The 25807-nt window shown below is 41.9% G+C and overlaps 1 protein-coding gene across 4 annotated transcripts in view; it reads left to right on the top strand.

Annotated features, from left to right (window-relative positions):
• PPP2R2B (protein phosphatase 2 regulatory subunit Bbeta) overlaps window positions 1-25807 on the top strand; it is a 267466-nt gene that overhangs the window by 164993 nt on the left and 76666 nt on the right. For all 4 annotated transcript variants that reach the window (XM_081181030.1, XM_081181031.1, XM_081181032.1 and 1 more), the window contains 2 exons: window positions 20193-20290; window positions 23527-23692. In XM_081181030.1, the coding sequence (XP_081037156.1) occupies window positions 20193-20290; window positions 23527-23692 (264 nt within the window). The remainder of the gene's footprint in view (window positions 1-20192; window positions 20291-23526; window positions 23693-25807) is intronic.

Here is a 25807-nt window from a genome sequence, read left to right as displayed (position 1 = left end):
GCTATATTTATTATGGGCTAGGTTTTCAGATGGGTTTTTCTGAAGTGAACATTTTAAGGCTGCAGTCCTGTGCACATTTACCAGAAAGTAAGCCCCACTGAACACAGTGAATATGCTTGATGGTTGTGGCACATGACTTTTGGCCACAAGGTTTCACCAAAAATATTTGAGGGGAGTGTTACTGGAGCATCTTGGGGAAGGAGATTGAGAGGAGAAGTAAAATTGTGTGCCAACAAATAAAGCCAAAATATTGTGCGGATAAAGCAAATAGGATAGAAAAGAGTACTGCCACTTGCAGATGTGAAGCACAAAAAGAGAATTTTGAATCTTCAGGTTGGATTCAACTAAGTAGATTTGCTAATGGGACTCAGCGTAAGGGGACAGGCAGGACATGATTCCCTCCCTGGCACCCCCACCATATTGGCTTTCAGGGTGGGAAGAACCCCCAGAACAACACATGGGGAAAGGAGAGGGGAGGCCATTCCAATGGGCAGAAGTTCAGTCTGGGGAACTCACTAGTTCTGACCTTCAATAAATCTCAATCATTCAGTCTCCTCTTCTGCAACATTGAAATGATGGAGATCTCTCCACGTAGGGTTATTGTGCAGATGGATTACCCAGGGGCACAGTGCTGATTAACCAGCATGAGCTACAAATCACAATAACCACCTCTTTATAACATAATTGTATATCATAGTCCTGACTATGTACGTTTCTGAAATCCCCTATAGGCATGTTGTTGTTTACTTTGTTTAATTATTTTCCGGTTTTTACACTATGTAAAAGTCTGTGTTTGGCCCTAAAATTACAAAGCATGTGCATCATATTGCAATGAGTATGATAATGTAGAAAAGTAGATGGCATCAGTATAAAATGATGGCAATCAAATGCTAAAAACAGCTGCCGGGTGTGAGAGGAAGCTTGCTGCTTCCCAGATTTAACTCTCTCACTTGGTGACATTTGGGTACGACTCATTAAAATGTTTAGAAAATCAATAGGGTTTGCCTGATAAGATACCAGATGGCTTCCCTTGGATAGCCACAAGACAGCCTCCATGGCTAGCACTAAACTGTGGAACAGTATATAAAAAGTCTTGACAGCTATAGATTGCCTTTGCTGTGTTACATGTGCTTAAGTTTTCATGCTGTAGCTAAACAAAGTGATATAAACCAAGAGTTATAGCTGGCCAGCACACAATTCCCCATGCTCACAGGACGTGACCTTTTAGAGATCAATTTTATTTGTTCTAATACGGATGCAATTTTATAGAGCAAATAAGTTCTGGAATCTCTTCCTCGGCAGGTGCTGGGCAAATAACAGAGATGAAATATATAGCTATTTCTCTTTGCTTTGCTTTTCAATTATATGTAAGAATCTATTTACTACTAGTAGAACCTTCAGTAATTGGATACTCAAGTGAAAATGCAGCTTTACACCCCAAAATGAATGGGATCATAAAGGCTAAGATGAAAGGAGTCTTGGAGAGCTGGATTTTATTTATATAGGGCTTTTCTGACATGATCAAGGTATTTTGCACACATTATAATCCTCACAACCGTCCTGTAAGGTATGTCAGTAGCATTATTCCAGTTTTATACCTGGAGGCTGAGAATTAGAGACCTAGAGCTGATGCATCAAGCTCTTAACTGCTATAGCAGGAGTAGTTCAACATGGCGCAGTCCAGATGTGGCACTCCCAACTTCTATCTCCCCTAATTATTGGCCATGCTGACTGGGGCTGATGGGAACTGGAGAGTCTTATCAACCTACAGGGGGCACCCTTTTAAAAATTAAATCAGTGATACACCTTATGTGGGGCTGCCCTTGAAACGTGTCCAGAAACTGCAGCTGCTGCAACAGACAGGATTTCTGCTGTCTGCTTTTTCTGCCCATGTTACACAGGCCCTTCTTAATATGAACTGGCTTCCACTCTGTACTTGGGCCCAACTGAAGCAGTAGCAGATGCTGTGCAGCTAACCTGACCTCCCTCCTGCTGTGTCATTACTGCATACTGGGACAGGGAGGGAAGAGACTGTGGTGAAGTCAGTAGGGTGCAAACCTGCTGGCGGAGCCAATCTAGAGTGGAGTATTTGTACTGCAACACCCTCACTGCCTCATCACCCCACCCAGTCTCCATCAAAGTATGCAGAAGCAATGCATCCAGAGGGAGGTCAGGTGGCTGCTGTGGCCCCACTGTGGCATCCATTACTGACTTTTAAGGTGGCCCAAATGTCCTGGGACCAGGATATTTGAATGAGTGCCTCTTCCAGCATGAATACCTTCATCAGTTGCAATCTCCTATGGTGGTGAACCTAGGGCCTCCCAGAGAATGGCAGCAACAAACAGGCTTGACACCAGGATCTATTCTCTGTTCTGCCACCCAGAGATGTGCAGTCAGGATAAGCAAGAGGGCTTTTTGGTGTTTCCCACCTTGGGTTGTCTTGCTCTTTTAGGTGTAGTGGGGTAGGACATTTCTCTTCCATCAAGCTTCTATATTCTAATCTCGCCTGGTGTCAAACTCCAAATATTGTGGGTTATTTTTAATGCTCACCCAGTAGTGTTAATTGTAGTGTTTAATTGTAGTGTTACCTTGCATTTTATACTTCTTTTTATATGATTGTAAGCCACCTTAGGCACTTTTCTTAGGTCATAGAGTCAATAATTGAATGATTTAATAAATTAAGATGATAATCTCTGGTGCATTATTGCCAGTTCCAGAACTAAGAACAAAGTGCTGAGTTTGTTTTTTCTCTCTGGCCTTGCGTAAGAACCAACTTCAAAACTTGCACATGCACTTCCTTAGCTTGTTTTGTTAAGACAGGAGTGCATAAGAGCAACTTTTTTTCTCTCCACACAGAAACCTCTGAGATGGTGGGGAAAGATCTGTTTTTGAAAAGATTTGTTTTGCCAGTAAAATTGCAACCTTTTCCTGATATGGCCTTTTGACTTTAATAGTCGGTTAATAGGCAGAAATTCAGCAGAAATTCAGCTTTTGCATCATTAAATCTTCATGCTGGAGACCCTGTGCTCGCCACTGTTTAGCTTGTCACAGGGCTCAGGGCTCCTTGGAGGGAGCGGGGAAGAGACAAGCTTACCAAGGGCCTGATTTGACTCTGAACACCTGAAAATACTACAAAGAAGGACATGCTCAAGGTCACACTGGCATAGCAGGGAACAGTGTCCAGTCATATTAATTCATAATTTGTGGGGAAGATTGCTTTCCCTCCTGTCTTAAGATGTACCACCTCTAAAACAACAGGAAGACAATGTTGAGAGAACTATAGCTAAATAGAAAGCTTCACCAGCACCTGCATTGTCTTGCAGAATCTGGAATTTAAAAGCAAAACAAGGAGTTTTTTGTTGTTCCTGAAAACATTTCTACACTCCGTTAATGTAGCTCATTTGATATTGTTCAGCAAAACACAGCCTGCATGTTTAAATCAACAACTGTCTTTGAACACCACATGGAAAGGGGTTTTTGAAATCATCACACTATGATTGACTCTGTGGTCAATTGACCAGACACTACTGCAGCTAAATTCTGGATAAGGCCCATCCACAGACAAAACATGGAAGCCTTGCTTTGGATAATTGTAAATGTATTCTTGCTCCTTGTTTACCTTGCTGGTGACATTGATGATGAAGCATTAGAGTATGTGAAATCAAATAAAACATGGGAAACAAAAACAAGCCTTTCTGCAATTCTGCAGTGCATGGATCACTGTGGAGGCTGAAATATAGGTGGAAAAAAGAAAGGGATCAAAATGCTCTCCATTCAGCTTACCGGAGCAGTGGGGCAAATCAAAATGTACTGATAAATAAGACCCACTCTGAATACTGAAGAACTAATGTGATACTTCATCACTTGCCAAACAGATTTCCTCTAATTTGTGTGGATATGCATGAGAGAAAGAGAAATGTAACAGTGGAAATTACAAAATAAAAGTGATATAAAAATGATGGATCTTTGTAATTGTGCAATTAATCATTTGTTTCAAATTCACTGCATTACAGAAAGCATATTTTCTAATTATGCTAAGCATACATACAATAAAGAATGTCTCTGTAGCTAAGTATTGTCATGGAGGCATACAGTTTTGTAAATCAGGTGTGTAATTTTTCATGCTTTGCATATCTTTCAAAACTTAGCAAAATATATTCTTTGCTGGATTTTCTAAATTCACAGGATAAAAATAACTAAAGTCTAGTCTAGATAAGCAGCAGAAGAGTAGATTATACAACATCAGAGTTCAAGTGCAAATTTTTCAGGGAAACCTCTTCCTGTTAGTGGTTTCATCTCCAGCAGCAGGATTAGAGCCTTGAACCTGGTCCAGCTCCTTAGCTGGAGAGACTACAGCTTCTGCCTCTATTCTGTACTTCTGGCTCATTGCACCCTCCCTGTGTCAGTTACTAACTTTCAGCCAATGTGGTTGCTGCCAATGTAGTTAGTCTCACATTTAGCTTGGCCCTTAGTGCTTCAGAGCTGTTACAGAATTCTTATGGGGGAAGTCCTTCTGTGCATGAAGCAGAATGTCATCCAACATGCTGACCTTTTTAAAGTGTTCTGTGCTTTGCCTGCTTATTTTCTGTATATTGAGTGGCTTACAAAGACACAGAAGCAGGTTTAGAAAAGGTGGCACTTTTGAGATCATCATTGATCAAAAAGGTACATGAATTTGGTTTGCTGTATTTATATCAGCTGGGATGCTATGGTTTTCTCACATGTGTGCGCCCAGAAAAACGCACATGTAATGTTCTGCAATCAGATTGCATGATGATTCCTAGAGGCAACTGCTTTTTATGTAGAAGCAGACCATAGTGTTAAACGATTGCCTCCTACTTAAAAAGGTAAAGGGACCCCTGACCATTAGGTCCAGTCGTGGCCGACTCTGGGGTTGCGGTGCTCATCTCACTTTATTGGCCGAGGGAGCCGGTGTACAGCTTCCAGGTCATGTGGCCAGCATGACTAAACCGCTTCTGGCAAACCAGAGCAGTGCACAGAAACGCCATTTACCTTGCCGTTGGAGCGGTAGCTATTTATCTACTTGCACTTTGATGTGCTTTCGAACTGCTAGGTTGGCAGGAGCAGGGACCGAGCAATGGGAGCTTACCCCGTCGCAGGGATTCGAACCGCCGAAGAGGTAGTAAAAGGTGATCCATTAATGGCACCAGGAAGTAAATAGCATTCTAGGGGGCAAAATGGAATGCCTTTTTAGCCTTGCACAGAAAGTATTAACACTTTTATGCTACAGTGAATACCTGCTCCTAGGTATTTCATAAAAATAGGAACATTAAATTGAGCTGTCAGTAGAGTCTAGAGTCATTATCAGCTTCCTTGAATGAGTTCAAAATCTCTCTGGCGAAAGTGCAGAGGAAATCACTTCCCAGATTGAGATAGACCCATCTTCCTTTTAGAAATCTCTTTGCAGAGGTCTGAAAATTTCCATCAGTCTCTCCTGCCATGAGGCAACTATTGTGGCAAATTACTGCCTAGTGGTGATTTCCCTGGACTTCACAGAGTATATGATTGATTCAAAGTAAAAATGCAAGGGTCTTTGAGCAGATGTTATCTCTCCCTATCATGAGAAGTTGTGAATCTCTCATTTGATTGCAGCCTGATACCAGATTTCATGCAAATAGAGATGAAACACCTCCGGAGCAGCCATTAATTATGTCCCCCTCCCACCAGTGATTTTCCTAGTGTAAGGAAGAACCACAAGGTTGCTGTTCTAATTCTTGGTTTAACACACTCTTTAGTTATCAGAGATAACATTATTCATGGCCTGGCCAATTAAAAATGATAGCTTACCACACACCCCAAGCTGGCATGTTGTATGTTTGCAATGTGAAGGTCAGTTTGTCAAATCTGAGACCAGTGTGGGGCACCCGCCATTTGCACAGGAGATTGCCAGTTGGTAATTGTCAATCTCCATCATTTCCTGACAAAGGGGAGTGGAAAGAAGGGGAGCATGGAGAACAAGAGGATAAATGAAAAAACGAATTCTGTGGTTTCAACCCTTGGCCTGTTGACCTCCTGATCTCTTTAGCACAGGCGGTGTATGTTTAATGAAGGGACATATGTATGGCCTCCAGACACACACTTTACATTCCAATGGGTTTGGAAGGGCCAAAAGTCCAATATACTAAGCAGGAGAGGGGAGGGGGAAACCCAGGAAGAATGGCAATGGAATTAATTCAAGACTTGCATGAGGAACCGAGCTTGTTGTATATGGTGGAGCCTGAATCAAAGCTGGAATCTTTGTCATTCTGGCCTTAAATCTGAGCAAAGTCTGGAAAATACTCGTGTTGTTCCTCTACTAAAGAGTAGAAGAGGATGGAATGAGGAGGCTACTCTATTTTACAGGAGCTTATAACTGACATGGTCCTAATTATCAAATTACTGCTTACATTTTAAAAAGCCTCCTTACCTATTCTTTGTTCTTGTACACACACCTTTTATTGCTGATTTTGGCCCTTCTCTGTTTCCATATTTCCACTGTTCAGAACTTTGCACACTACACCACACATAAAGTTAGAGTGCAGTCCTTGTTGGGGTAGGCACTGCTGAAAGCAGGGAGGCTTGCTTCTGAGTAGACATGGATAAGGTTGTGCTCTTAGATTATTTGCCAGCATCAATGATACCATGTTTCTTCGGCTTTCATTCGTCATTCTGCTTCTCTTAGTCATGGCAAAGCACAAGGGGTTTTGCATTGCAGTGACACTCCATTCACAACTGGAAATCTTGCTCAGCTAGTTTAGGTTGTGTCTCCTGTACTGATAACAAATTTGGGCTCCTCTCCCCATATGTGGTCACAAGCAAATGCTAAGATGTATAAAAGTGCTTTGTTGGACTGTTTTAATTGAACATTTAATATCCTTTTGGTTCTTCTGCACCATTCGGCATCTAATAACAATTAAAACCACCCATAAAATACAGTATTTTTAATTTTTTAATAACATAATAAAAACAGAAATGCAGCAGATAAAACTGAGTTATTGAATAAAAAGTATCTTTCCAATAAATGCCCGCCCTGTTAGGCATTGCCATACAGCAAAACACCAAATGTGTGGGTCAGCTAAGCCTCTCAGGGGAAAAGATTCCATGATTTTAGGTGCAGCCACAGAGAAGGCCCTTTTATAAAAGTCAAGCACATGCATTTTGCCTTAAAAAATGGTTCCCAATATAAAACCCAGTGTATCAGTAGCCCAAATTCATATTTGATGAAATGGAGAACTGTGCTTCTAAAAAAACCCATTCTGAGCCGAGTTTTGTAGAAAGCACTTAATCGTAATAAACTTACACAATAGCTTGTACTGTAATTCTCATTTTTATACTCTGCCTTTTGTATAATTGGCCTGAACCATAGTGGGTGATGAAGCCTGTAGCTAACAGACATTTTGTCTTTCCCATAGTTGAAACAAAGTGATTTTTTCTGTCTAGACTGGAATTTTCTCAGGTACATTCAAAAGTTTGGTTAACTATATATAATGATGGTTTGTCAAGCAAGGATCCAGTCTTCTTGCATAGTTTGCAAGCGTGTGCCATTTTGAATTATAATTCTTTTTATAATTATAATTCCACCGGCTCAAATAAAGAAATTTGGTTATCTGTAGCAAGCAGTAAGATATGAACATATATATACAATGCATATCTCTGTGATTGGGCAATAATGTTCAAGCCATTTTTGCTGATGAGCCCAGATGCGTACTGAGTTTAATGCAGTGGAATTGATTTCTGTTTGCTAGCCTATCATTCCCCTCAGCAGGGGAAAATCAATACAGATCAATCATGTGTGATTTTGCATGCCATTAGATCCTGATTTAACCTCTGTAGCCCCCTCCCCTACTGTGGACCACACAGTTTGAAAGAAGATTGATTGCTTCAGATAATCTGGGCATGACCCTTCCATTGAAACATCGGGAATCATTCCCTCCTTCCCTAATACTTTTTAACCTAATTATTAAACACAGGGTTCTTGAAACTCTGCCATTCCACTTCTACGTAATTTGGAATAGTGGGCAGAAATTCAACTCTGCAATGAGGGCATATTAATAGCTAAGCAGAAATTTTGCTTGGGGCTACAAGTATTAAGCAATTCGTTGTTCTGACTAGCAAGGACTTGGGTATTGCAAAGGGCCTGCGGACTGCACGGAAACACATTTTCGCTTCTTCCTAAGCCAAATTTTGTGGAAAAAGGAAATGTGAAGATGAGCTTTTCTTCCAGTTTGTCCCTAAATTAGTATGTAAACTAGTTTCCCAGGGGGATACTTCCATACCTTTCCTTCTAGTGGTAAGAATCACAGGCAACAGAACGTGGTATTGCCCATGGGGGGGGGGAGAACACTGGGTGATTTCCAATGTTAGTCATACTTGAAGTAGATCCATTGAGATCTACGGTCTTAAATTACTTAAGTTCAACCATTTCAATGGGTCTTCTCCAAATATATCTAGCATTGCCCAGTATGTCATTTAATCTGGATCTTCTGTAACATTGAAAGGGGTTGAACTCGTTGCTTTGAGGGTAGTTTGACTCAGAAGTATGTTACTGTAATTTGAAATAATATTTATTTCCAAATTTGGTGATTCCTGGTAGCTTTCATTGACCAAACTGAAAGTGATTTCACACTACAGAAAATTATCTTCAAGATCCTAAAAAGCAGGCAACCCCAAACTCAGCCCTCCAGCTGTTTTGGGACTACAACTCCCATCATCCCTAGCTAACCAGACCAGTGGTCAGGGGTGATGGGAAGTGTAGTCCCAAAACAGTTGGAGGGCCACGTTTGGGGATGCCTGCTCAAAAAGATGCCTATATTATACACTGTGAAAATATAGTCGTGGCTATATAAGGTGTGCTGGAACCTTAATGGTGAGACTTGTAGTCGTATGGACTGATGCTCTTTTTGGTGTGTCAATCAAGGATAAAGATGTCCGTGCTGCAGCATGGTTCTATTGTCCCATTTTGGACAGACCATTAATTCTCCCTCTTCTAGCCTGGTTATAAATATTTCTGAGTCAAAACCTATCGCTTTACCTGGATACTGGACAACAGCTAGTCTTGACTTTGTTGGCCCTGGTGTCGTGCAGCTTTGCCTGTCTTCCTGTGCTCTTCATCTTGGGTAGATACTTCTTTGCTTATTGTCCATGGCTTGTAAATGACTTTTTTGGGTTGCCTTTTCTGTATAATGCCTTTAACCTCTTACCAGTGATTCCTAAAGCTCCCTGGCATTGCACAGATAGCCTACCTGTAGATGATTTGGTTTCCTTTGTCCCAGCCATCAACTCAACAGATATAGGTAGACATAACACTGCATTTTGTTATGTTTTACTTGCGACCATCCATATCATAGCATAGCTGGTTTCACTAGGATAACTGTTAATGTAATGCTTGTTTTAAATGGCCACTGCTGATGCCTAGAATCACATTTGGGGAAATGCTTGCAAAAGGAGATGGGATGAGCAGCATATCCTCTTTCTCATGATGCAAAGTGCTACAAACTAAAGCCTGAAAACTTACTCTGTAGTTCACAGCTGTGCCTAGACTTGAAACTGTTCGTCTGAGGCCTTTTATCCAGTCTCTAGACTGGCAGACTCTGAACTGTTATTTCCACAATTTCTCTGCAGAAGCATAAACATAATTTTTCAACTGCTGGCCTTTGTTCTGTATTGCTGGCCTAGAGCACATATCAGATTTTATTTTAAAAGAAATGGGTTTTCAGAAAGGATTTGCATGAGAGAATGACTATGTATCCTTTTGATACATATTCACTGTCATTTTAATGAACTCAACAGAGAAGCTTCTACTGAATGTCTTTGGGTACAGTTCTTCAGAGGTGTCTTTTGGGGGGAGGGGTACACTCACACCCACCCTTGCAGTCTCTAAGATGACTGTTAGGGACCAGAGGTATATGCTGAGTGTCTGTCAATTGTGGGGATCAAGCCAAGGGTCCAGCAGCCCCAAATGTTGTTCCTTTCCATTCTCTCAATACCTATACTTTTCCTTTTATCTCCTTGTGTTTATTTTATCCATCAAAACACCACGAAAGCTCTCTCTTAGATTTAAATTCCCTTCTGTGGTTGCTGGAACACTGCAATATCCCATTGGCTGCCTTTATTACAGTCACACAGCAGGCCTGGGACATTGGGGATTATTGTACAATCACTCAGCCTGGTCAGTGCTAGCATCCCTATTCCTTCAATAAATCTGTTGTCCTTTTTCTGTTTGGTGGGCTTAGAGAGGGGATGTGCAATGAGTTATTATCCCACACTTATCAGCATTAAACTGGATTTGACAACTCATAGCTTGGGATTTGAATGATCTAAATCCTTCATCATTTGGCAGCCCTGAGGTTTCCTGGGGGCTTTTTTAAATGGTACTTCTCAATTTATCATCTGCAAGGTTGGAATCCTTATTTATGGTCAGTGCTGGATTTAGGATGGTGCAGCTGGTCTCCCACACAGGAGCCAAGATGAGGGAATGCATAATAATAATAATAATAATAATAATAATAATAATAATAATAATAACAACCCTATATTTATATGGGTACCTACTGAGAAGATTCATAAAAAAGCAACTGTACCAAAAGGAATTACTGTGAAAATAAGAAATTGGGGGGGGGGATTTTGTCCTCACTCTGGGTGCCATATTACCAAAGTCCGCAGCTGTTACGGAGTTCAAAGATAAGATGAGAACTTTGAAACCTGTCTGGGAGTTACTTTGCAACAGAAGTTTCCTGTAGAATCCAGTTCATCCAGAAGAACAGTCTCAGTCATCATGAAATAGAGCTGGCAAGTGATTCACGCTCTGTGTCCAAAGTAGAACTCCCCCATCCTTTCTCCATAGTGATATGAGTAAACTTCATGTGCAAAGGCACCTCTTTCTTTCCCAGGGAAAGTTCCTATTCTATAAGCACCAGAAGAATTGTGTATGCCTCCACTCCCCTTGTTTCTCTGTGACATCTGAAACCTATCTTTGAAATTTGCCTGATAGCTGCCTCTCTGGAAGGAGACCCCACAGTCTCTGTAGCCTAAGGATTGTTAAAGAGAATGCATGTTAGCTATACCTAGTCAATAAGGACTTTCCCCCAGAAAGGCCTCGGCTTCCACCATGTTAATGACAAATCTATTGGTGAGTGGGATTCCAGACTCACAATCCAGAGGTGGCAGTGCTGTACTTTTTGACGTAGGGATGGGGCAGGGCAGGGTGGAAGTGGCAAGTTTGAGGCAGCCCCACAGCAGTTGCCCCACAGGTGCACACATAAATGCAGGCTCTCCTGACCTTGCCATTGTCTTGCCCCCCTCCCACCCCCGAGTATAGAGCTGCCTCCACTGGGAGGACTCCACAGCCACCCCCACCCTGCCCCCCAAGCTTCAACTGTCCAATAATGCAGGGGCAAGGAGTCTGTGGCCCTCAAGATGTTTCTGGACAACCACTATCCCTGAACATTCGCCATGTTGACTAAGACTGATGGGGGTCCAACAACAGCAACAACAATTTCTTACCTCCACCCATCTGACTGCATTGCCCCAGCCACTGTGGGTGGCTTCCGGCATAATGAAAGCACAGCAAAACGTTAAGCATTAAAAACTTCCTGATACAGGGCTGCCTTCAGATGTCCTCTAAAAGTTGTATAGTTCTTTATCTCCTTGACATCTGATGGGAGGGTGTTCCACAGGGAGGGTGTCACTGTCAAAAAGGCTCTATGCCTGGTTCCCTGTAACTTATCACAGTGAGGGAACCACCAGAAGGCCCTTGGAGCTGGACCTCAGTGTCCAGGCCGATCAATGGAGGTGGAGACGCTCCTTCAGGTATACTGGGCTGAGGCTGTTTAGGGCTTTAAAGGTCAGCACCAACACTTAGAATTGTGCTCGGAAACGTACTGGGAGCCAATGCCGATCCTTTAGGACTGGTGTTAAATGGTCCCGGTGGCTGCTCCCAGTCACCATCATAATTAAGAGGGTCACAGATTTCCCATTCCTGTTCTTAGGGAAAGTTTGTGTAACTTAATGATGATTATTTTACAACAGTATCAGAGATAAAATTCCAACATGTAAGTGTTGAGACTGACAACAAAACACCAAACTGTATACAGAGAGGAAAATAAGTAACTAATTTCCAGGCATAAGAAAAGGAAGGAGATATTATGATTCTGCAGCCTTTGCAAGTGAGTTGAATGTTATTTTTTTTTTAAGATCAAAAGTACAACCCTATAGGTGTTTTCAGAGAAGTGAAGTCTACTTTGTTCAGTAGTGTTGCTGTCAGAAACAGTTCATAGGCTTGCAGGTAGGATTTTATTATTTTTTTTAACGAAAGACAGTTCTCATAATGTACATTTCAAAATGCACGCTAGGGAGCCAGTGTGGTGTAGTGGCTAAGAGCGGTAGTCTGGTGAACCGGGTTCGCGTCTCTGCTCCTCCACATGCAGCTGCTGGGTGACTTTGGGCCAGTCACACTTCTCTGAAGTCTCTCAGCCTCACTCACCTCGCAGAGTGTTTGTTGTGGGGGAGGGAGGAAAAGGAGATTGATAGCCGCTTTGAGACTCCTTCGGGTAGTGATAAAGCAGGATATCTTCTTCTCCTCTTCTACAAAAGTATCTGCAGAAACCCAACCACCTGTTTCCTTCCCATGAAACAGCTTTGAAAGGAATGATATGAAGTGGGAAATCAGCAGGGGTGTGTGTGTGTGTGTGTGTGTGTGTGTGTGTGTGTGCACTCAAACACTTTCCCAACCCATAATATGCAAATTAGGCTGTCAGATTTGGTGAACTGGAATATGGTAAGCCCTATATGAGAGTGAAGTGCCAGCCCTCCTCTTTTACACTATTTCAAGACCCTGCTCCCCCCGCCCCCCATGATGAAAGCTTTACACCAGGGGGCAAAAACATTTGCAGTATCCACCCATTTCAGTTCAGACTTGTTTGCAGGCGATATGAAAAAGATGAGGAATTTTATCTCTCCATGGCAATCCAAATGTAGCCCCACCTACATTGCCACCTCAAGCTAGTCTGTGGGTGGGCCATCCGTTTGGTGTATATATATTTTTGCCTGAAATGAAAATATGACATTTTTTATGCTGAGTTCTGTGTCTGCTTCTTACTTTCCATTCGCCCCCCCCCCCCCGATAAAAATGGTATTGCTCCTGAGGAAATCAAATCCAATCTTCAATATATTTAGCATGAAAGCAATAAAGAGCATTAATGTACTTCAGAAGGGAGAGAAGTACGGGCTGGCATCATCTGCCTCATGGAGAAAAGAAGGATCACCATGGAAACTGTTTTCGTTGAATTCCGCACTCTCCAGGCACTGCATGTGTAGGAAAGCAAGTAAAAGGGATGGGGCGGAGGGGGGGGGGAATCTTAGTTTTTCCCCTCTGTTGCCACAAATCTGCTGCTGGAGTCTTCTCGTGAAGAAGAGTCATGAATTATATATACCGATCGTGCAAATAGCATTATGAATTCAAATTAATATTGCGCACTGCATTGGCCTTTAAATGAAGGCTGGTTTGAAGTAGCAGGTGACAATCAGGATCAGACTGTAGTGCATTCCAGTGACACAAGTTAACCCTAAAAATGAAAAAGCAGCAGCTCAGGAGTGTCTTTGCAATTTTAAACACTGACAGATGCCACTTAGAAGAATAGAGGATATTTTCCCAACTAGCCAAGGAAAGAAAGGCCACCTCTGCCGCTCTTGGGATTGTATACTTAGATGCTCATTTCCTGAAAAGGAGTGAGGGAAATCAGTCACTTGGGGGTTGCAATCAACGTAGCGCTAAGGTGAACATTCCACCAATGCAACCATTTTTCCTTGCATGATTGAAATTTCTTCCCCTTCTTCACCTATGTCCTGGAGGTTCCCCAAAACATTCAGAGCTGATTTGGGGATGGCTTGAAGCCTGCTCAGAGGGAAGAGGGGCGGAAATCGCCTTGGGTCAGTGCTAATGCTTGCGCTAGCACAAAATGTGTGTTGAATGCAACCCTTGGTGTCTCCCAACCAATCTTTCCTGGTGTAACAGGCCAAAGAAGAATTGGTTGGGTTTCCCCCCTCTATTTTATTGGCCTCTCTGTTGTAGAGGAGTTTCGTACTCTGTCTCTGCCCCAGAAATCTTTTAGTTTCCAAGCACTGAGAGCATCTTTGGGTTAAATTGGGGAAGCCCTTGGGTACAAGCCAGAACTGATCCAAGTAATTGCTGATCTAATGCAAGCAGCACCTCAAGTTTGCTAATTAATTATACCTTATAAATGAATGCATATCCTATCGTAATTAGACCAAAGTGCCTTTTTTGTATTTCCAGACAGATCTAAGTTTTTATGTTTTTCAGCAAGGACCAGATGACTTTATTAAAATAAGATTTGAGATGTAGGGACAAATATCTGACTTGTGTTTAGCACTCTGGCAGGGCTTTTAGCTTGTACGACTGAAGCTAAGCCAGGAAACTCGCCACCTGTGTCTTTTGTTGTGCAATGATGCTCATGTCCAGCCTGGATCTTTTAGGAAAAGCTGTTTGAGATTCAGAGTGAGGCCTTTCGTTTATTTTTTCCCTGTAATTGGGTGCACATTGCACTCCCAATTTAGTCGGGTTTTGGGGGTCAGTCTTGAAGACTACTCTGCACTACCCTTTTTAGATACCATAGTCCCATTGATGGCTGAGGCAGCTGGCATCTTTCTCTCTTTAACTTTAAGTAGTTCCTTTCCATGCCAACTCATTGCCTTGCCCCCTTGCCTCTGCGGCATGTTTGTTGTTTCCTAGTCAGGAATCTTTTGTGGAGAGGTACAGGCAAAGAAGAAGTGAGTTCACAAGAATCCTTGGAGCCACAATGGTTGTAGAGAAGGGTGAGTTGCCTTGCCATGGGGTTCAGGTTACTGGCCACCCTGAATGAAGGCATCCACTCTTGGCAGGTGGAAGAATTGCCTAAAATGATAAGTCCTTGTTAAAGCACGGAAGCCTATCTGTAGTTCTGCCTGTGTTGTTTCAGTGAAAAGTTATGAAGAACGTTAGATGGTGTTGCTTCAGTTTCAACTCCTTTACTTGTTTCTGTTTTCTTCATTTTCCCAATCTCACTCCTCTTTTGCTCTTGTGGGACTGGGAAACTGTGTGTTTTGTATGAAACCTTCTCCCACCTTCCTAGTTCCTTTTCTTTCTTCATAACAAAGCTGAGCCTATAAGATTTAGCCTCCTACTCTTACATAAGGCATCTCTTTGCCTCTAGCTCTCCCACTCCCATTCTGCAGCAGCAACTAAGCAAAAGGTCCAGGCAGTGGGGAGGGGGGGGAGTCAATACTGTGTAACATGCAGTATTATTAATTCTGTATTGTTATTGGTATTGCAAACCCCAAGTCATTAACCTATGTGTGCTCTCACACTTCACCTTAAAACATTTTACTTCTGTTAATAAATAGTGCAGTTGCAAGATTGGTGTGGTTATTGCTAGCTCTCCAGAACGACTAGCTTTTTGCAGGTCAGTGCTAAATCCTCCAAAGTAAGCAAGCTACTAACAGCCAGTGCAATCATGTCTTTTACATCTCCATGAGGGATATGAAGAATACTGCTGAGTAGGCTGAAAGCAGAGTAAGGTTCCTATAACTTCTGTCTTAGAGCTTCAGTATGCTGATGACAACATAGTGTGTGCACACTCAGAAGATGACCTGCAAACCATCTTAAAAATCTTCGCAGAAGCTTATGAAAAGCTTGGCCTATCACTCAACATCCAAAAAAACCCAAAGTGCTGCACCAACAAGCACAAAACAACGCCTCTGCAGCGCCACTATTCCAACTCAGTGATTGAAGCACAGTGTGTTTGAGGACCAGGACATTCGCAGGAAAACCAAAACACATATTTACAAAGCTATTGTACTACTAACCTTACTGTATGCTTGCGAAACATTGACCACTTAGAAACACCATCTCCAGCTCCTCAAAAGATTCCATCAATGATGTCTCCGGAAAAAAATTATATATCACTTAAGAAGGCAGGTGAACTAATGCCAGTGTACTGAAAGAAGCAAAGATCACCAGTGTCAAAGCAATGATTCTTCAACATCAACTTTGTTGGACTGGTCATGTTGTTCAGATGGCTGATTATTGTCCTCCAAACAAGAATCCGAACTTAAAAATATTCCGAACTTAAAAATGGAAAGTGTAATGCTGGTGGTCAACAAAAGCGGTTTAAATACTCTCTCAAGGCAAATCTTAAAAAATGTAGTAGAAACACCAACAATTGAGAAACACTTGCCTGCACCAATTGGAGAACAGCCTTTACCGAAGGTGTTGTGGACTTTGAAGACAATGGAACACAGGACGAAAGGGAGAAATGTGCTAAACGTTTGGCAAACCCTCACCATGATCAACTCCTGCCCAGAAACCTATGTCCCCACTGTGGAAGGACATGTTGGCCTCCACAGTCACTTACGGACTTACTGTTAAGACCATGTTCATGGAAGACAATCCTACTCGGCTACAAGTAATCGCCAAATAAGAAGAAGAGAAGAATATAAATCCCACTGCAGCCCTTGTGGGTTTCTCAGCTGTTGTCACAGCCCTGTCTACAATGAAATTGTCTTCCTAAATCTATTCACAGCAAGCAAGTGCTATAAATTAGTTAAGACAAACTTCAGAAAGCATTCATGTCTTGGTAAATATGCTTAGTGCTGAAGAGACAGGGCAATATGGAGAAAATTGTGCAAATATTAATAGAGGCAGCATGGAACTCATTATTCACCTGCCTAATGCCATCTGGATGTTCATGGCCCAGCAGGCATGGTGGGGGGGGGAGTATATGTGAGGAGTAGGCTTCTTGCATAGAGAGTGACTGGATCCATGGAGAGTGGGGTCACAGGCTCTTAAAAGCACAAATCAACATGCATTTGGGCTAAATGGAACTCACAATGGCAATGAACACAGATTACAATTTACCAGATGGAGTTTACTATATAGTAGGATGTAACCATGTGGGAGGCCAGTTGTCTGTTACTATCATACCTTGTGGAGACAAAACATACCACCTCTTTGCTTCCCCAGATTTCTGAGGACAAGATGAGACTTTATGAGGCATCCACTCCACATGGCTTTCTTGTAATGTCCCATTTCACTATGTAAAATGACATCATTCTGCTGTGCCTCTAGCACCCAATATGAAGGTTCTACATCACACATCTGTGTTACACTAGACATTCTGAGGAAGGAAAGAAGAGATGCCTGGGTTGGCAGTGCACCCTGAAACAAGGTCCTGATAGCTGTGTCTTTATTTTTATTAGATATAACTTGGAAGGGAGCAAATGTAAATTGGGTGCTGAAAGAAGCCCATGATACCATAAAACCTGCTCCCTAACACACAATGAAAATGGATGCCAGAAGCTAAAAATGTGTAAAAGCCTTCATTTTTATAAAAGAAGCCCTTAGCTAGCAATACTGCTATGTTGGAAGCCATTTTTCTCCCTCTCTAGTTGTGCTTTGCATTCACTGAAAACTGCACTCAGATGCAGTTGCTGAAGACAGGGAGTAATTGCAATGGAATTAACCCCTGACATATTTTCCTAAGAATAGCCCTGATAAATCCACTCATCAGGAGGTTACCCGCTTACCTTGATGCAGTGTAAACACTCCTTTCTTCCACCTTTTGAAAGGGACAGCATTTGTAAGTCAAATCACTCTCTGCCCAAGCACCTCTCTACTGTATTTTAGTTAAATGTATATTCCATTATATTTCACTTCGGAGAGTTTGAATATTATTAAATAACATAATGCTTCCAGACATTGCGTTATAGGGGTGGGTTTGGGAGGTAGTCGCCTTGGAGCTGTAAATGTTGAAACATATCCCTGTGGGCTGCAGAAAATATAACTACACATGTATGGCATGTGTAGTTTAGGCAGCACACCTAACACACACACTTAGTAGGGAGTAAATCCCATTAAACTCAGCAGGATCCACTCAGGCAGCAGATCCTAACGTAGATCTTATTCAGGGCCAACCCAGCCACGAGGCATGGGCTCATTTGCTGAGGAAACACATTTCAGTTTTGTGGTGTACTGTATATTTGTATTTGAAGGGGATGAATTTCATGACTGGCTCCAGGTTTTGGGGGAGCCTCGGGTGAGAGGCCCTTGTGCCCATGCACTTTGTCATTTGCCTTCCTCCCTTGATGCTCCAACCTCATTTCTTCCCACTACTGGTGTCCCCTTAGCTCTGGCCCCTTTCCTAAGGCTGAGGCTGAGCATGGGAGCCAACTACCTGGGCATCCCTACTCCTTCCAGGCTGTGGCCCTGTGCAGTGGCGTAGCGTGGGAGGTGCAGGGGGGGCTGGCCGCACCGGGCGCAACATCTGGGGGTTAGGGTTAGGGGGTGCAAATCCACTGGTTAGGGGGCGCAAATCCACTGGTTAGGGGGCGCAGATTATTTGCCTTGCCCCGGGTGCTGACAACCCACGCTACGCCACTGGCCCTGTGGGCAGAATTATTTCAGGGAGGGGAGCGGGGAAGAGGCTGAAAAGAACATATGAGCATCATGCTTTCCTCACTCTGCTAACACCGCATGCCCTTCCCAAGGGGAGATATATATACATATATGCAGAGCTTTTTTTCTGGGGGGGACGCAGGGAGACGCATACCCCTAAACATTTTGTGAATCTTTGTAGTTTTGTCCATTTACTGTATTTATTTTTCCCAATTTGAACTATAAATGGTGATTTTCTTGAGTCAAAATGAGGGTACCCCTAAACATTTTTCTTAGAAAAAAAGCACTGCGTCTACGTGTGTGTGTGTGTGTGTGTGAATGAATGAACAAAAATATTCTTTCCTTCCAGTAGCAGATGTGTATCTGAAGAAGTGTGCATGCACACGAAAGCTCATACCAAGAACTAACTTAGTTGGTCTTTTAGGTGCTACTGGAAGGAATTTTTTTATTTTGACTATGGCAGACCAACACGGCTACCTATCTGTAAAAATATTCTTTGTTCACTATTGACATGAACATTTAGAATGAAAAAATGGTGTGTGTTTTTGCTCTGCAATTAATAGAAGTTTAATCAAAAGATTTCGTGTCAATGTAGATTCTCTGTGGTTATGAATCCGTTATACTAGACAGTGTGATTGTTAAGGGAAGATTATATTGGAGTGAATCTAGGTGATGATGGAATACAGAGAGCGCTAATGAATAGTATCTAAGGTGGTATTTACCTATTGCTGCTTCCTGAGGATCTAAGTGAGAGGCAGTGATAACTGGCACATCATCCCATTTCACACTGTGGTACCAAAGTTTGACGTTTGGCAGATACTTGCTAGAGGAGACAACATTTTTCTAGACATTTTTAAAGCAGAATAAACATGCAACTTTTACTCTGTTATTATGAGAGATATTTTTCCTTGGAAAGCACTTTTGTCACAGGGACACTGCATTCTGTCAAGCAGCAGTAACTAGAAAAATGCAATTTGGCCTTCAACCGGCATGTTGGTTATCACTGTGACTACAGCGTGGAATGTAGTTGTAGTAACCATTTCTGATAGTGCCTGTGACTTCCCGTGTATTTCCAGTACCATGTTGTCAGTGTTTTATGTAATGAATTTTTAAAAACTTCTTTAGAAACCAGGGATTCCAACTCTGATAGCAGGAACATTATTGTAGCCTTTAACATCCAGTGACCCTTTCCTTCTCTTTGGAAAATGACATTGTACACTCTCCCTTTCAAGCATTAAGAGTGCACACCTCCCTAGATTGCTGTACATCACTTGAAAATTAATAAAGAATAATGTTTAACAGACTATCCAGCAAGGTTATTTCCCCCTCTCCTGCAGCAAGGCTGCTTCATCCCATAAATCACATGGGGCCTGGAGATTGCACCACTGGCCAGCCCTCATGAGATGCTATTTGTAAAGACTCGTGCTTTTCCCACACACCATCCCCCAGCCGGTGTAAACATTCCAGCCATTTATGTTGGTGACAAAAGCAAGAGTGTAATGGCTGACTATTTGAAGTGCTCATATGGATTTTTAAATCTTGACAATTCTTTGCTTATAATGTCTATGAATTCGCTTTATGATATTCAAGTATAATAGAACATCCAACTGCTCCATAGAAATTCCACAGGGGAGGCAAAGCCCTGACGGTAGTTGTTCCTGTAACCATATAGGCAATGAAGCCTTTAGATGCCTGTGCAAAGCCAGGTTGCAGTTAACTTAAATTGCCTTTGTCTTTTTCTTTTCAGCTGACATTATCTCTACAGTAGAATTCAACCACACAGGAGAATTACTAGCGACAGGGGACAAGGGGGGTCGCGTTGTAATATTTCAGCGTGAGCAGGAGGTAAGTGCTGGTGAATGCAAAAATGCCCATTTTTATCCTTTTAAAAGAAGCTTCCTGCTGCTTCCTAATCTTTGCGTGTCAGTCTTCACCCTGCTTCTCTTCTAGCAAACTAAAAATTGCAAAAAAGTCCATTAACATCAATAGGCCAGCTTCTGTCTCATGAAGCACCCTGCAAATACCACATTTTCTGCATCCTTTTGCTTCCTTTAACAGTCAGTGCTGGCTGCAAATCTAATATAAACTGAATACTGCTGAAGCATCATGAATTCAAAGACACCCAACTGCCTTGTTTGCCCAGCCAAATAATGCTTTTAAAGTCTGATTTGTTTAATCATTAGTACGACTTCTCTTACTTCTTTTTCTTTTGCTCTCTCAACTGCTTTACTTTGCAAAGGTATGCATAGTCTTATTCTGGTAAACACTGATGCAGGGCCTTACACAACAGTAGTGATGCTGTTGCCATATGCCAGTGAAGAATATATTCTAAGGTTTCACATATAATTAAACTCCACAGTGGAAGCACGGTATTGTCAGTTATGATTTCTTTCCATTTGTATAATTGCTTGTTGGGTGTGTGTGTGTATTCTGTATAATTATTTAGAAAGGACAGTTTTTATTGCTATAGAATACACAACATGGGCCATTCCCAGAATATGATTCCCAAGTATATCTTTTTATTCTAATCTGTCCTAGTTGGCAGAGATATGTCTTACCTGAATGGAAAGGTATTATTGGATCAAAAAGGCAGGAATTTGATAACAGTTTGAGTTGATCCCACTGGTGCAAGCAGAAGACACTTCCACCTGTAGATGTGTGTGCTGAAGGTTTTCAGTTTCTTCTCATCTACACCCTACATAGACAATCCATACACTTGCAAAAAGGGTTTTATTCAGTTAAGGGGATCATTCATTAACTCACATAGCAGGATTATTGGCATCTTGTGAATATCTCAAACTGTGTAGGATAACTTTCATCTACATGGGACTAATGTCTCACTTGTAACATTTCAGAGAATGCTATGAGCAGACATTTATAAGAGCCTCTAGTAGAAATGCTAGCATCAGGCACCATCATTTTAATGCAACACGTTATTTGTGGCAGAATCAGCTCTTATGAATGACATGCCATATTCTGGCCTCATCAGCTTGATAAAGTGGTACAAGGGTGAAAAATGGTCAATTGCTTTCCCCCAGTCATGGCTTGGTTAAAATTCATTTGACAAAAACTGATTTTCAGTTAGTACAATTTAAAATCTGAATGTTGCTGTCTCCAGAATATTTATGCTTAAGGCCTGCAGTACTGCCCCGGTGCTTAAGGTATTGGCGTCAACTCATTTACATCAAATGAATGCATGCAGCAGTACATTTTTTAAAATTATTATTATTTTGCTGAGTACCCTCAATTGGGCTATTACAGTGGCAAAGTGTATGCCTGTGCTGCCCCAAGGGGGCAGGGTGTAGAGGGCACCTTCTCACATGCCACAGTTCAGAGTAGGAGAGGGTCAGGGAAGCTGCCGCCCACTCTCCCCCTGCTCTCATCTGCCAGGCGCACCTTGCCAGGACAGAGGTGGGATGCTCTCTGCTGCCGGATCAAATATGACCCAGCGGCAGAGCTGCTGCCACCGGGCACGAGGTGTGCTACAGCTGAGGAGGGTGGGCAGCAGCGCTGCCATCCACTCACCTGCTCTCCTCCCCCCAAGTCAGGCCTGACCCAGGGTGGGGGCAGAGCTGCACCGGGCACAAGCGCCGCAGCCAAGCCACAACTTCTGGTGTGGAGCCAGGCTCCGATGTGGGAACCTGCTTTGGGGTGCCTGTTTGCGCCCCCTCTCAAAATTGCTCCTGGGGCCACGGCCCCCATGACAAACCCCACGCTATGCATCTCGGCTCTTGGAGGGTATCATCTAATTTGGATCAAACAATCTGATGAAGTTATGCAGGTTGCATATACTCCCATCTAGGTGGGGATTTTAAAGCTTCCTAAAATAATGTGCATCTTTAGCTGAATTGAATTTATCTCATCAAGTGTTGAAGACTCATTGCAGTTACTTTTGTGCCAAATAATAACCATATGTGGTTATGTCACCTCAGCTATGAACTTACTAGTTGACCTTAGGAGAAGGAGTTCCCCTTTGAAGTCTCTTTCCTTCCCATATGCAACATGTAAGTAATAGTACTAGCCAACTTTAGTTACAGGCATGGGTCCTTTTTGGAATATCTTCAGGGAGCAAGGTTGAGAAATATTCTCTGGCTGAGTCCTTGGGGATTGAGTGGTGGGCAGACAAGGCAGCTCTGCAGGCCAATGGTCTGATCTGACATAAGGCAGTTTTATATGTGGGTTTTTACTGTTATAATGCAAAGTGCTTTGAAACAGAGTCCTATTTAAATATAAGCTGTAGTATTTCAAACATGTCCATTATGGGCTAGTTCACACAGTGAAGGGGGCTGCTGATTTCTCCATGTGACCTCTCATGTGCACAGGGGTCACGTTGGGGAAATCTCAGTGTGAACCAGACTGTGTCCAATTCAGCTCAGAGAAGCCAGTGACCTTTTTATAAGCTTGCAACAGTGGGACAAAGTTTTGCTGTAATTGTGGAAATGGTTTCTGCCCACATATAACAGTGTACAGACCATTTCACCCAGAGGAGTGTCTGTGCAATCCATTGTGTGGGGGAATTGCATGGAAGAAATAAGCAGATGGCTCGCATGTGTGAAGTGGCCTTATGATTGGGCATCTGGATACTGTAAATTGGAAGTGCCTCATAGTAGCATAACAGCAGTTTTCAGGATAAAGGCAACTTTAGACCATTTTGTATGCTTTCCATTCCATCCTGGGTTGTTATTATTATTTTTAATTCTGTTAGGCCTGTAGGCAAACACTGCATTGAGCTGTGATCCTGGGCATAAGCCAAGTAGGGTTTGCCCCTTGATTTGAGCCACTTTCACACCTTGCCAATATGTTTTGGAGATAAATGTCAGGGAGGCCTTCATTCATTCATGGAACAAAGGTGCTATTCCTGCTTCCTATCATCAGCATGCAGAGAAACTGACACATGAGGAGGATGCATTGTGCAGGAAAGATCTCTTGTGTCTGCTTTGATATCTAAACTGTAATGTGTCACCATAATCAGACATTTCCCTGTCTTTTAACAATCCTCTGAGAACAAAAGAATCAATTGAAAATTTGCTAGCTCTGGCTCTTTTAAGAATCCCTTTATTGTTTCTTTCCCACTCCCACAGAGCAAAAATCAGCCCCATCGCAGGGGAGAATATAATGTTTACAGCACATTCCAGAGCCATGAACCTGAGTTCGATTACCTGAAGAGCTTAGAGATAGAGGAGAAGATCAATAAAATACGATGGCTCCCGCAGCAAAATGCAGCCTACTTCCTTCTCTCCACCAATGGTATGTTGCAGTAATGACAGATAATTCTTTGCTTTCCAGCCAAATATCCTGCTATGCTTTGGTGGCTTGCAATAATTAAAACTTGTAATCTCGCTGCAGGATGGGTAGGTATTACTTTCTCTCTCTCATATACGGGTGGAGCGACTGAAGCTCACAGGCTTTGTAAGATGGTGGCAGTGGCTGTAATAAAGCCCCTTTTCATAATGTAAGTCAACAGCCCATTAATATCAGATCTTACTAGGAACTTCTTAGTGCAGTTGTACCTCTGCATAGAACGATGCAACTAGACACAGGTATCTGGCTGAGTTCAATTGCCCTCTCCTCTGTCTCGTGTCCTAACGTGTTTCATGTATCTTCACATTATGACTGTTCCACACACACTGCTACTTGTGAGATAATGAACAGCATGGCTTAAATAACAACTTAAATTATCCTTGGGACAGTTCTCACAATTTTGCTTTAGTATGTGATTTTAGCCTTTCTGAAGGCATTTTACATTAGCGCTGCCCTTCCCAAACATCCTATACGCTTTCAGATTTGCTCTTATTTTTTTATCCGGGCATGTAACTTGAAAACAGATGTTATTGTCAGTGATGATTAGTTTACTGGAAAACCTTCATCTGAAAGAACAGCACTTCATACAATATTTGATAGTTAAGGGAAAGGACACAAATTTTAAACTTACAACTTATAACTAAGGCCAAGTACTAAAAAATAGAGCTATAATGATAGTTTTTAAGATGACTCCCAAGCATCTTTTATATGGAGGAAATCTCTCTCCATTTGCAAAGAGGGCTTGAAGCTAAATTGTCTTAGGCAAAAAAGAAGGAGGGGAAAGTTTTTTCATCCCCTATCACTTTATTTTTATTTAGTTTGAGGGTTGTTCTCTTGCCCCAGTTTGGGAGCATACTTCTCCCATAGCTTGTTTTAAAGCAGCATAAATTCTACCCTCCTGCAGCCTACCTTTCTGTTCCTACCTTCCTGTTTATTACATGGAAATGATCTATTGGTGTTGGATCCAGTCTAGTGCTGAGAATAAAATCTGGGTCTTTTGTCTTCTGTAAAAGCCCATAGTAAGAGGAAGACTTAAAAAAAAAAAGAAAATCCGAAAACAAGATGGAAGCCCAGTTTTGAAAAACATCTCAATTTGAGAAGTCTTTTAAATAGGAAAAGCAGAAATGTAGATATGCCATTTGCAGGCATTCCATTATTTCGTGTATTAATTGCACTGTGGCCTATAAACAGGGTGTCCTTGTGATGATTACGAATCAAACAATTGCAGGGCATTGTGCTGAGGGATTACATACCTTCTATAGAACACTTAACATATCAAGAAATAGACTGGTTTAGTAAAACAAACCCATTGTACCTTTTTATAGGGTAGAAAGAAAACCCCTTCTTGATCATATAGAACCCAAGCAAAAGAGAAGAGTCCATCAAAATAACTTCTCTAATGATTACTATTCACAGCTCTCTAAGAAAAGCTCCAACTTGTCTTATGTAACCAACCAGGGATAGTTCACACATAAGAAAAGCAACCATACGCTCTCCAATTTTGTTCTGGTTCAATTTTTATATACCCGTCAGTTTATGCATAATGCACTGACCTTGATCTAGTGTTAACCACGGTGAAGTTCTCTGACCTCATGATTGTGCTGGGGAGCCTCTGTCAGAATTACACTCTTCTACGATAATAGGGAGGGAAGGAGGGAAGAAGCATTCCTAATTTGTTTCAGTTTTCAGTTGTGCTAAGCTTATGTTTCATGTTATGTTTAGATAAATATCATGAGGATCCAGTGATGTTACTAGGATGAATGAAGCCTTAAGATGGATGTGACTTAATTACTACAGGAGAAAAAAGGGGGGTCTAATTATCTCTCATAGTCAACTTACTTTGTGTTAAAGAATTTACCCTATTGATCATTGTAATAAAATTCTGAGAGTTATTAAACTCATTTGGGGGAAGATTCACTGAAACACAATGAAGATTAATTATGTAGCCTAATGTTCTGTTAATTGAGTTTTTAAATAGTTTTTTGATTAACAGGAATATTATTCAGGAAGGTGTTTTCATATGCTTATAAATACCTCAAAATGATTCAGCGTTCTCTGCTA

Source organism: Podarcis bocagei (genome assembly GCF_964188305.1).
Source record: "Podarcis bocagei genome assembly, chromosome: 2".
Taxonomy (NCBI): Eukaryota; Metazoa; Chordata; class Lepidosauria; order Squamata; family Lacertidae; genus Podarcis; species Podarcis bocagei.
This window is presented reverse-complemented; position numbering and strand designations above follow the sequence as displayed.